Source organism: Falco peregrinus, chromosome 7, assembly GCF_023634155.1.
Source record: "Falco peregrinus isolate bFalPer1 chromosome 7, bFalPer1.pri, whole genome shotgun sequence".
NCBI lineage: Eukaryota > Metazoa > Chordata > Aves > Falconiformes > Falconidae > Falco > Falco peregrinus.
The window spans coordinates 54,003,087-54,016,807 of record NC_073727.1 but is presented as its reverse complement, the minus strand read 5'-3'; the positions used below and the strand labels follow the sequence as shown (position 1 = coordinate 54,016,807).

The window sequence follows — 13,721 nt, the reverse complement described above, 5'->3', positions numbered from 1 at the left end:
CAGCACAGCATCATTGTAGCGGACATAACATGTGCAAAGGGCCCTTCACTGAGCTGTCACTAACCTGTAGGAGGCCTATGGTAAGGTACCCAGATGATCAGGATAGGAGAGGGCTGGAAAGCCAGGCTTCCTCCTGCAGCCCCATACATTAGAGGAGATGTAGCTACTGCTTTGGAAGGGGAAGCAGACATTCCCCTGCCTCTCTCAGCACTACGGAGCTGAGGAGGAGCAAGCCTGGCCCTCCAGCACACCTCTGCACCTCACCACTGAACCTCACCTCTCCCGTCCTCCCTGCAGACCCCACCAGGCTGCAGACAGATCCCCTCCATCATCCTTGCCACCCAGCTATTCGGTTCTGCCATCGCTGCCGTGAAGTTTCCCACCAGCTTTGCACCAACATTTCCTGCTTATCATTCAAACACTTAACCAGGCAGGTCCGTTCCATACAACCCCCTTTTGCCAACTATCTCTTGGTAAACAAAGCAGTACACAGGGCTCAGGACAACAGCTACAGGCTCGTTCAAAACAGCCAGCAACTTCAAATGGTGGTTGACAACTCGGAGCTTTCGGATTCAATAGCAGAAAGGGATATTTTAAATATTAGCTTATGCAGCCAAAAAACTGGTTACATCATAAAAATACAGTCCTTTTAAATCACAGCTTAGTGGAGGAAGTTACATGCTAGCTGACCTAACAATCTGAAGCTCATGGAAAGGCAGGCGTATATATACAGTCTGCATTATGATCAGAAAGACTCAATTAATTGATACTTTTAAAAACAAGGGAAGTTTTCATCATTCAACCATTTAAGAAGTGTAGCAAAGTAAGATGATTTTCTACTCAGTGCCGGTACCGGACTACACAGAGGAAATGAAATACTGTGTGAAACCACAGCAAGCAAGATGAGGCAGACCAGTGGTGATACCTCAGCATTTTGGCTGAGAAATAGTCTGGTACCTTAGGAAATCTGATGTGCTCATGGTCAAAAGCAGAGGAACTGCAGAAGTGCAATGGAACCTACCTCAAAAGGAAAAGCACTTAAGCCTCTATCACTTTCTTTATTTTAAAGATGCCTTTGAAGTAAGACACTTTATATGATGGCTGTTTGGCTGTGGGTCTTGCATCATTGTGGTTTGAACGTTTCCGACTATTTAACTTTGGAAAAAGAAGATGCACTGCCAACAACCAAAAGCAAACTGTACTTATCCACACATAATTCACCCATAACTTAAATCATGAGTTTTGCTCCACAAAATATAAACTGTTCAGAGTCAGTGCTGGGTTATCCCATCACAAACACAGCAAATAAAGCCTTTACAATAAGAAGAAAATTGGGCAGTTAGAATGTTTCTCTTTCTCTTAAGTAACAAAAATGTGAAATAAACAAATGAGTTACAGCTCTCATGCATGATTTTCAGGAGAAAATATTAACTGCTTAAATGCCAAGGTTAAACTAAGCTTATGAAGATCCATAGGACAAAACAACAGCTGAGACAGTCACTAGTAGGCTGTGAAATCAGAAACCAACATGTAGTAGTGCACTTCTGTCCCTTCTCTGGGCTGTTCTATGACCCTGGGAGCTACCAACTAGGCATCAGCACCTTGAGTAATGGGTTGGGTGGTTAAGTACCCCTTGATTGTACCAGTAACTTCTACTTGGCTAAGCCAGAGAATGGCACTGTCCGCACTGGATCTCCCCTTGACTGGTTGAAGCAGGGAATGAGAATGGAGACAATCAGTTATTCCCTGACAACCCTGGAATGCTCCTGCCCAGATCATAGCCCGAGTGGTAGCCTGAGTAGAATGATACCACAATTCTTGGAATTTTGAAAAATTACCAACTCAGGTTGTGGCCAGGATGGAAAGTCACTGATGACTGAACCCGATCATCTCACAGCCTTATAAACAGTGGTCCTAAAGTGAGACCTTTCTGAACTTTCCTGGACCACAGTGGGCTGTGACCAGCATCTCTCTCTGAGCACGACACTGCTCAGAGCTCGCAAACCACCAAGACTGCAATACTAGGGGGACTGTCACAGAAAGCCAATGATGGGACCTGGACTGATACCACTGCTCCTCAATGTTCAACCTTTTGCCCATTAAGGAATGCAAAAGATATTAGATGTATTTCACTGAACTCGAGGGGAATATATAACAGGTATACCTTTGTTATAATATGCATTGCAAACTTGAAGTAGTTAGGTTATTTTTGTTATTTAATACAAATTTTATTGATTTGCTTTGTTGCTAAAATCCTACAGATAATCTTGAACAATAATCGTAAACAAATCCTTTCTCCACCCTTCAGATACAAACCATTGTCCAAGTCTGAGACTAAGATTGGACTCAGCCGCACCTAAACTCCATGAGAGTTCAGAAAGCAAGGAGATCTGTTCTGAACCTCGTGATTCAATGGTAAAATTCCCCTTACTCTTTATATTTCTCTAGATCTAATCCATTGTCCAACTCTGAGAACAGAAATGGATCCAGCCGCACTTAAACTCTCTAAGAGTGTAAAAAACAAGGGAGTCCACTCTAAAACTCGTGACTCAACAGAAGGATCTCCTTTACCCTCTTATACCTTTGTTCATTATAAACTATTTCCAGATCTATTCTGACTCGATTTCAATTTGATTTATCTCTGTGCATTTACTGCATGTAATAAATCATAGAGCAAACCTTACCATCAAGTCTTGTACAGTCACCTTTCCACAAATTCATATTAAACTTATTTCACTCAAACTCTGGTGGTAATTCTTTAAGCAACCTGACCTAAACCACTCCTTTCAGGACAAATCCTTCTTGTATCACTGAATAAACCTTAGACATTATAATTGGAAACCTTTCAGATGCTTATTAATTCACTGCTATCAAAACCGTGATATACCAATCTTTTTGGAGAAATTCTTTAGGAGCAAAAATTGTAATGAGAAGTATCTGAAGTGAGGCTTTTCAGAGAGCTGCAGGATTGCCAGAGTGGACAAATATGAGTCAAATGCTGATATCATTTCACCAGTAGAAATCTATAGTAACTTCAGTGTAATTCTACTGGATTCCAGCTGGGCTAATTGAGATCAGCATCTCAGGAAAAGGAAATATTCAGCAGGGGAAAGCTATGCTACTTTGAGAAAATAGAAAAGGGAGACATTCAGGACACTTAGTAGATGGACTTAATGAATTTGCATGTTCACCCAAGTCAGTAGATTGTATTACTGTTACAGTTTGTAAGGTACTGCCATTTCCAGACTACAGTTTTCCCTCCCAAATTATCCTTTTGTATGAGAAGTATCACAACTATAGGAACTTAAAAAAACGTAGTTTTAAAGAAAAGGATAAACTTAAACCAAAATGAAATGTAAAAAAAATTAATGGTCTGACTAAAAGCCTCAAAACCATGGAAACCCGGTAAAGTCTGAAAACCAGCTTGACATTGTATTCTCCTCTCATTTGTATGCCTTTTACTCCTTTGGATTTCTTTTTTCATTTTGTTTTGTTGATTTGTTTGTGGGGGGTTTTTTTCTGCACAAAAATCAAGGCTACTTCTAATTAAATAATGTTATGTGAGCAAAATCACATTTCCCATAGTACTTTTCAAATTTTTGCACTTACTTTTCAAATTTCAGGTCTTGATAATGGGAATTATATTACAGGAAAACCAGATAAATTCGCAGACTAAGTAGAAATACAAAAATCTGAAGCTATATAAAGTATTACCCATAGTTTATCCAGCCCTCACACACAGCAGAGTCTAAAACAGAGCCTTCTTGCATTTGATGCATACTTTTGAAATAAGAAAAAGATTTGCCCTTGAGGTAAATTATTAGTTTAGTGGTCTGGCACTGTCTCAAAATGCTATCATGTCTTGCTCTTTTATATATCCAAGTCCTTTTCTTCCAAGCTGCTTAGAGCAGAGGCAAGACTTGGCTTTATGAACAGGTAGCTTATCCATTGTCTAGGGCACTGATCTCCAAAGTGGGGTGCACACCCCAGAAGGGGCACAAGACAATCAGTTAGAGTGCAGAAACAAAATATTTTTTGTACTATTAATACATAAGATTGCATTTATTTCATCCTTTTTTAATTTCTATATTTGGGGTTGATTTACAATGTACTTAATATATCAGCCCAGTTGAACATTATATAGTTTATAAATAAATATACATTTATTGAGAGTACATGCTGAAAAACTGAGTATTAAAAAGTAGTGAATACATATAATGCTTGAATATACCTTCACTCACACCCCCAGCCTGAAAAACTACAGTTCCAGGAACTGACATATCTTCAGCTTGGCTGAATTTGACCTATTACCACTCATGATTTTAGAAACATGCAGGGGCACCTACACCTCATTCCATCATGCTATAGGTTTAGCTTAACTAGCCTTCATGCTATACTCTTTTGAATGCTCTTGACCAGCTTGTGTAGAAAACTGAATTTCTGTTTAACACAGCAGTTATCCAAAATCTGAAATAAACCATTCAAGACTCTACACAATATGTCAGTTCATTACAGGGCTTGCAATTTACTGTATAACACAGAGGAGAACAAAAGGTCAAAATAAGACCATTTGAAAAATGACCATGAGAAAAGTAAAAAATCCTTCTGTTTTCCCAGTATGTGACATTCTCTAGACAGTTTTCTGGGTTCATTTTCATTATCTCACAATAACTAGTTTCTGAGAAGGATCAAAACCACAAGTAACCTCAGAAAAATGCTTTGGCTTTAAAAAAAGGACAAGAAATCTAATGGGAAGAATTATTATTATATAACTTCTTACCCATTCCTAACAGATACAGGTGGCTTGGATCGTTCTTACAAATGTTAGATTAGCCTTCAATTTCAGATGCTTTATATTAAGTTACCCTTAGGATGTGAGGATATATTCTTAGCTCGGTTTAAATCAGTAGGAATTTTGCCATAGACTCCAAGGGGCCCTCACCTTCTACAGTTTTGTCTTAACAAGATATCAGTGTTTGCCAAAAACTGCATCTTGATTTATTTGCAAATTATTGCTAAAAATATTTGGCTTAACATGTAATGGGGTCAAATTTTCAGGTGGTATAAATCAGCGTAGCTGCAGAACTATGCCAATTTAATCCACCTGAGGATGTACTAGTGGATTTTATCCTATTTAATATCATTCATAGCAGTGAAGTAATTGTTTTAAAATCTTCCTGGTTTTACACAGGAGGCAGTCACAGTGGTTTCACCTAAGGCTACTGCATTTTTGTGGGTATAAGCTGCAAATCAAGCAAACCCATCCTTTTAAAAATGTATTATTCTTTGAAATTAAGTACACAATTACCTTACATTTTTTATTCAGTCCTGGCAGTATTCAGCAATCAGATGCTGTATTTAAATTTAGACAACAAAAATGCAAACATAGCTTTGCAAAATTGCTTAGAATAGAGAAACTTTGAGTAACAGTGGTTCATTTCTACTAAAAAGTTGATTCATATTAGACATTTGTGCAAATTTGTGTTAAACAATTAGCTACACCTGTGCAAGATTATCTTTCAACCTCCTTTTTTCAAAAAATTATTTAAAGTAAACTCAATTCATTTTTACTTGATGTAGTGTCTGCATCATAAAAGATATATTTGCCAGCTGGGGACTTGGACATTTAAGAGACTAGACGAGAGAGAGAAAAAAGAAAGCTTTATGAGGGAGAGAGAAAGAAAGAAGAAAAAAAACACCTTAACACAACTGCAACTGTGAAGTAACCTCTTCCACCTATTACTTCTATAGGCAGGTACTACATGCTGCTACAGAACAGAAGGAAGAGGTTCTGCTATCTAACCCGTAAGTATTTAAGAAATGTTAGGAAATTTTGGTATTTGTCTTACTTTAAAATACTATAAAGCATTTGGAAGTCAAAGATTAAGCAATGTTAACATATGGGAGAGCAAATACACATCATACATAATAATTTATGATAATTATGAAGTCACTTTGCTGCAGTGGTTTATTGGTCTGAAGCTCACATAATGCAAAATACCATAAAGTAGAAAAAGAAAATCAAGAGACCATTGCTTAACTAAATGACAACGAACTTGTCAGGTAGGAGTTTACAGCATGGAATGTTTTTGTTAATTGTTTCGCTGGAAAAGTTTGGATAAATGACTTTGACTTTGGATAAATCTTTATTACTGTACTGTTCAAAAGCACAACCAGTTTGGATAAGAAATAGATGTGTGAAAGCTTAAAACCCTTCACCTGTCCATGCTCCCTCCAAGATTCCAGCTAGCAAATGCTTCTTCAGAATTTTTAGCAAAAGGTAGGAGTGGCCAGCAAGTGATATCTTTCAGTGCAAAACTTGTTTCTTCAGCTTCCGGTCTGCTATACTCTCTTCTGAGTGTAAGTTCTTTTATCCAAGTCTGTAACTATGCAAGTGCTGTTTGAAATTGTCACAGATGGCCAACTTTCCATTGGTTTCCCTGTAGTAAGGACTGTGAAATAATATAGAATAGTTTGGATTGGAAGGGACCATTAAAGGTCATCTAGTCCAATCCCCCTGCAGTGAGCAGGGACATCTTGAACTAGATCAGGTGGCTCAGAGCCCCATGCAGCCTGACCTTGAATATTTTCAGGGATGGGACATCTACCGTGTCTCTGGGCAACCTGTTCCAGTGTTTCACCACCGTCATCATAAAAAATGTCTTCCTTATATCTAGTCTGAATCTACCCTTTTTTAGTTTAGAACCATTATCCCTTGTCCTATCATAACAGGCCCTACTAAGAAGTCTGTCCCCATCTTTCTTATAAGCCCCCTTTAAGTATTGAAAGGCCGCAATAAGGTCCAAAATATTTCCCAAATTATCCCTGAAATACCTGCTAAATTCCCTGAAGTTACAACAGTAGTAAGTAACATCAGTAAGCAAATACTAACTGATGAAATGACGTTTGAACATTGTCAGTCTGACTGTCTGTCAACAGAGGTGTATTTGCCACTAAGTTTCATATATAGGAGGATTTATGTGGCACATATGGTTCTTGCTCAACAATGTGAGCAGCTAAACAGCAGAACTGCGAGTCAAGAATGCTCCATCCCTTTTTTGTGAAGGAAGAGAAATAGAGACAATTTCCTAAAGGCTATGAAATTCAGGCTCCAAGGTGAATTTTTAGTGTAGATCAGTTTTTCATCTTTAAGTATATATATATATGTTCAGTATCTTCAGTGATAAGCCATAATGTGGAGTGAGTGCCTCAATCCTTCGACCCTGCCTCCCACTGTCTCTTCCATAAAGTAACCAAAATCTACCTAAAAACCTAACCAGATTTTCTGCCCCATTGCTAGTTCTTTAGAAGACTGTTCCCTCACTGCTTTAATAGTTGGAAACCACTTTACAGCTCCCAGGTGAAATTCATTCAGGGTAGTTCATACCTATTTTTCTTGTGTCAAAATTGTCATGGAGGAAATGTTTCTTTTATTCATGGTCTCAGAGAAACACTATTGCGTCCAGACCTTGTCTTGTTTGTCTAAATGAAGCAAATGCTAGCTGCCTTCTTTTGGAAAGTAGCTGCTTTCCGTGATACAATAGTGCTAGCTAACTTCTCCTGTGTATCCATTTTCCTGAACACAAACAACCAGAATTGCACCCATGGTTCTAGACAGAATCCAGAAAAAATAACAGGGCTATATAAAATGGTAGAAATGTTTCCTTGTCTGCCTTGTCTGACCTTTTCCCACTGTCTGTCCCATCATACCTAGCTAGATGTTTTTGGGTCACACTTGCCATTTTTTCAGCCACAGTAATTGGACAGCTTACAGTTAATCCTATGACTGATATATTTCTATGTAGAACACAACACATAATTATATATGGTATAATAACATATCATTCCTATTTCTTCTTTTTTTATTACACCTTGCAAATAAATTTGTTTCATCACAAAGAGTACTAATGTGTGCTTCATTCAATATACATTTCAACACTGCTGGGCATGTTTAGTTCAGAACTATTGTCTAGAAGTTTCTCTGGGTGGCTAAACTGAAATGTTGTTCATGACACCAAAAAAAACTGCCCACATTATTTGCTTCTTTCTGGATCTTACAATAGCTGACAGTGATTCATAATTCCTTCATAATGTGCAATATCGCTAAATCTGCTACACCTCAAGGTATTCAAACATATTAAAAGGCCGTTTAAAAAGTGAAGCAAGTCAGCTACACTGACTTCTGTGTAGCTCAACTATCCAGAGATAAGGTATCTGACATGCTACTAACAAGTGTGAATAAAAGAAAATTCTAATAAACACCAAGGTTTGTTCCTACAACAGAGAAGGATAATACTATTCTGAGGCAAACTGTCAACGATACTCCTGGAAAAAAGTAGGTAGATGATGCATTTTTTAGGCTTATTTGAAGACAGAGGCCAATCTCCCATGGATTTTGTTAGAACAAGGGTTATGAAGTATGGGCCAAGTTATTCTGGACATGTTTGCTGACTTCTCTGGTATGACAACGGCAAGGAATAATACCAGTAAGAAAACATAACTGCCTTTAAGCTACTGAGAAAAATGAGCCTTACTTTCTCTGACAATATCCCAGGACTTATATTTACATACATTGTTCCAAAGTCAAAGACTTCAGTCAGTGGCAAATCAATATAGCGATACCTAAAAGATATAGGGTAAGAAATTGCTTTCTAATGTACTGCAGTAAATAAACAAGGCATTGGAATGCATGAAACAAAATGTATCTATTTCACTGACCTTGAAGCTGGCGTCCTTTGTACAAATCCTTGGTTTTGGTTGGGTGAGCTCTGGCACTGTTATCACACTTAGGTTGTTCATACCTAAAGAACAGGGAGAGAATAAAACCAGCCAAGGTTAATTTGACTTACAAACTTGTGTATATTCAGTGATTGAATTTACATCAACTAATTTATTTCCAATACTGTAGTCCAAATTATACTTGTACCTTCTTTTGTTCAGGGAACAAGCCTGTTTTGCATTCAGAAAGGGCAATGCAAATTCATCTGCCTATTTTCTACTTACCTCAAAGAAACCAGCACATCTTTAATCTCCTGGGGTTGATACAAGCTAAAAACTTACGATCTATTCCAAAGCCTATTCTACAGGGAGGAAAACTGAGGAAGGAGAAAACGGTGGGGAATTGCTATAAGGTAATACATAATAAAAAATAACTTTGATAAACCACAAAACCAAAACCAAAGTCAGACTCCCCTCCCACCTACCAAATCAAAAAGCCATAAACAATACGACAAACTCTGACATCTGACACAGGATTTATGTTGGGAAACACCACAGAAGCAATTTCAAAATCACAGCAAGTCAGGTAGTTATTTACTACTGCAGCTCTAAAGCCATGTGCTACTGTATTGTCTAAAAAAAAAACCAAACCACCAAACAGTTAGTTTACATAAGAAGGCTTAATCATGAACATACTAACATTCTGAACACGAGCAAAGAACTGGTAGGGTTTCCAGAAGAAAGGGAATTGGGCTAGAACTGCTTGAAATGGACTGTGAAAAACTGAATCTCCACCTGCTACTTGAATATTCTGGTTCCTCTATGCTTTCTGAGTTTACTTACAGTCACTTTGTTTGTCCAGCTGGTAGCAAGAAACTGTGCTATATGTACTTCCTACAAAGGTTGATTTACACAACATCTCTAGCAATATCTTTTATGTAAATCTGGGGGGCATGTAAGCATCTGCTGCTGAATCTCCTTTTTTCTTATGTCCCCCTATCGATGCCTAGTGGGTTTTCACTCAGCTTGACAGAATATTTCTGAGAAATTTTATTTTCTCATTCTCCTAAAGAAGCTTGAAGCTGCAGAATTTAATGTGTAGCATTTCTGAGAAAGTTTCAGATCTCAGTTAAACACACTTAGTAATATGACTTGTGCCCATGTACCTGTGTGTGCACATACATATCTGTTCACTTCATGTAGGTTCTTCCATATTTTATACAACTGCTCATCTCTCTTTCAAATTCCCCTATTCTAAGTTTCCCAAAATAACATTTACTAAGCAGCATACTAAAATGTCTAATTAAAATACACTAGCCCAAACTTTTGAAACAAGACATTTTTAAAAGTATTAAATGGTGGCTGTGTCCTGGGTCCAGGCCAGTCTGCCCCTAAAAATAATACTGAAGTATTTTTGATCTTAATTATCAGGCAGAATTTAAAAAAAAAAAAACAAACCCAACGATATTTTTCCTTTGAGTGCTTAATTTATTTCTGAAACTGCCTACTGGCCCATCAAATTTTGGCTGCTGCAAGAAGGTAGTGTTGTTTTCACGGACATGGGAGAGAGAGCTACAGACACTTTTTTTTTCCTTGAAGAACAGAAGGAATAGAAGCTGCTTTGATAGCATGGGTTGGATTCAGATACCTGATGGATGACCACTTCAATCAGCCAAGAAAAGAGTGAAAGGCAAATCTCTAAGCAGTGCTCACTAATGCAGTATCTGGCAAACAGCCTATTAATCTGATACCTGATTCTGCATTCCCCTCGTCCTCTTCCACTGTTGTTTACTACTCTGTGCCTACACTTTCTTTTTTGGCCTCTAATCTTCTACCCTTTTGGCTTATATCTTTGTTAAATACACATGTAGTTCAGCACATACAAACTAAATCTATTAAAGTCCAATAGGTTTTAAAATGCTGCAATGTGAAAGGTCTATGTTTAACTCTTTAAAGCAACTGAAGAAAGAAAATTAATCAGAAATTTTCCGTACAGGAATAGCCATGCTAAGAACTGATAAGAAAAACACACTTGCCTCAGTTTTCAGGGGAAAAGGGTGGGAAAGGGATAGCATGTCAGAATGGAGCACTGGCAAGTTAAAAATAATGTAGTCAAAAGTCATCCCAATTTACTCTTTTGAATGTTAAAGGGGAAAGAATTCCTAGCAGTGAATGTGTATCTAGGGCTGGCAAGGGCTTATGAAGGCTGCTTTATACCTCTGAGAAGTCTGCTGGGAAGCACTGAGATTTACTGAGGTGTACAAAGCAGTAAAGGATGGAGGCTTTTGCAGTGTGAGCAACCTCATGAAGCAGCTGATTTATGTTCCTTTTTAAGTTTAGAGAATCTAGTGCAAGTACATTGGTGATTACTTTGCCCATGACCCTAGCTGCTAATAAGCCATATGGCCCAGTTGAGCAAAAAGGCCCAGGGTCACACTGTGATGTCCAAGAGGCACTGGGAGCCAGCTGGGGAGGACCATACTGATAGACTGTTGGGGTAATGGTTGGTTGTACCCTTTAAATGCATTACTCCCTTTTAGTCAAATGGATATTTCCTCTAGTTTCATAAGAGCCAGCTTTATACCACAATTTTGCTATTTCTTGTGAGTTTTACTGTCTTAAATGTCCTGCAGTAGTTCTTCATTCACATATCTTTATTTTAACTCTAGAATGAGATTTGTTTTTCTGGGTTACCTTCACTGAAAAATTATTTCCCCCCCCCAGATGACGGGACATTAGAAGGTGAATGAGTTTAAATAACTTCCTTTCATTTTGGGAGTGTAATTAATGTGACTGCTATTTATTGTAGTATTCAGAGCCTGTTGATATGACACATTTCACCCTAATGAATGTATTCAAAACAAGCAATATGGAAAATGCTAAGCTGTTCTGGCAACAGCTTCTCAGATCTGTCTGTCCTTTCACTGTTGTCTCCTTGTGATCCAATCCAGATTTGCAGAACAGAAACTCCAGGATGTAATGCATCCATCTTGCTACCAGGAGTACTAATGCTATCAGTTCCTGCAGTAGAGTTTTAACAGCTACTCTTCTAATTTGTATTTTTCAATGGAAAGCTGGAAGATAGCGTACACCATTTTGCATGAGGCCCTGGTTCTTTACACTAGGCAAGACTCACATGTTCACTCTTCCTAATCTGTAAGAAAGAATTACAAAAAGACAACTGCATATTTATTGTCATATTCTGACTCCCCTTTACTTCCCTCTGCTAGAGAAAAAGTTTAATTTTATCAATATAGAAAAAAAAAAAAACATCAAGAGGTAATTAATTGGATTCCAGCCCACCTAAATCTTTCTCATAAATGAGGTCTAGACACTCTTCTTAAACTCCAGGCAGTAATCCCACCTGCTTGTTTACTAGGACTGTAGATTCCTAGATAAAGCAGTCATTCTTTATTTAGTGTGAAACTCCTAAAATTGAGTATTCTACTTATGCATCTGTGCTCAGGCATGTCCTCTCCAGGGATATTACTAAATATTAATTCCTTAGACCTCCGTTGAGAACTGCCCATAAGTCCAGCAAAGCTCAACAAATTAGAAACGGTCAAGACCACAGCAGTTGATCTTATGAGTATCAGTCATCAGGCAGAGCACTCGTCAAGCAAAAGGAAGATTTGTGTTTAAACCACATGCATGAAATGACTGAATCCAATTTGTCAGCTTTCCAGCTTTGGAGACATGCAGCACAGTGAAAGCCTTCCCTGCCACCTCTTCTCCCACAGCTGAGTGACTGTGCAGCTGCCAAACACAAAAGGTCAGCAGACCAAACAGGAAAAAAAGGAGACAGAGACTGATTCTAGATACATAGGTAATTCATCAAGGGGTTGGGAAGAGCTAGAATTCCAGTCTGTATGACAGTAGAAGCCAAAATGATACACACTGCAAGCACACCATATATATGAATAGGAAAGTGAGCTGGTTGATTTTCAAGGATCACCACCTCCAGTTTCATGAATGGTTCATCTCAATGTGCAGGACGTTTCAGGAACCCTGCACAGATGAATAAGAAGCACCTAACAAAATTCAGACTTAAAAAAAGCATACAAAGAGTGGAATACAAAGTGGTGATACAGGAGGAATATACAGACAATGTGCAAGTGTGTTGGGATGTGGTTAGGAAAGCCAAAGTCCTCTGGAGCTAAATCTGGTAAGAAGCACGAATGGCAACAAGGAGGACTTCTTACATGCCTATCAGCAGCAAAAAGATGACTAGGGAAAATGTGGACCTGCTGCTGAGTAGGACAGGGGACCTTTGTGACAAAGGACAAAGAGGACGGCAGAAGTACACAAGGCACCACCTTCTCCTTGGTCTTTCCTTGTAAGGCCAGGCTTCAGGAATCCCAGATCCCTGAGACCAGTAGTAAAGTGTAGAGCAAGAAAGACTCAACCTCAGTTGAAAAGAATCAAGTCAGGGATTTTTTGAACAAACTGGACATACACAAATCCATGGGACCTGATGGGATGCACTCACAAGTGCTGAAGGAGCCAGCTGATGACCTTGTGAGGCCTTTATATTTGAAAGGTGGTAGTGACTGGGGGAGGTTCCCAAGGACTTCAAATGCAAAATGTCACTTCTATCTTCAAGAAGGGCAAGGAAAAGCCAAATAACAAACCAGTCAGCCTTACCTCAATTCCTGGGAAGGTGATGAAGCAAATCCTCCTGGAATCTATTTCAAGACATATGAGGGACAAGAAGGTGACTGAGAGTAGTCAGCATGGATTTATGAAGAGGAAATCACACTTGGCCAACCCTGCAGCCTTCTACGATGAGATGACTTGCTCAGTGGATAAGGAAAGAAGAGCAGATATTGTTTATCTTAATTTTAGCAAGGCTTTTGACACTGTTTCTGATTATGTTCTCATAGACAAACTGATGAAGGATGTGCTAAATAGATGAACAGTGGGGTGTGTTGAAAACTGGTTGAACTACCAGTCACAAAGAGTTAGGATCGGCAGCAAAAATTTCAGCTGGAAGAGAGTCACAA

At 38.6% G+C, this 13,721-nt stretch overlaps 1 protein-coding gene across 7 annotated transcripts in view; it reads right to left on the bottom strand.

The window, feature by feature from the left end:
• SMOC2 (SPARC related modular calcium binding 2) overlaps positions 1 to 13,721 on the bottom strand; it is a 147,724-nt gene that overhangs the window by 29,598 nt on the left and 104,405 nt on the right. For all 7 annotated transcript variants that reach the window (XM_055810747.1, XM_055810749.1, XM_055810746.1 and 4 more), the window contains exon 9: positions 8,719 to 8,801. In XM_055810747.1, coding sequence (XP_055666722.1) covers positions 8,719 to 8,801 — 83 coding nt within the window. The remainder of the gene's footprint in view (positions 1 to 8,718; positions 8,802 to 13,721) is intronic.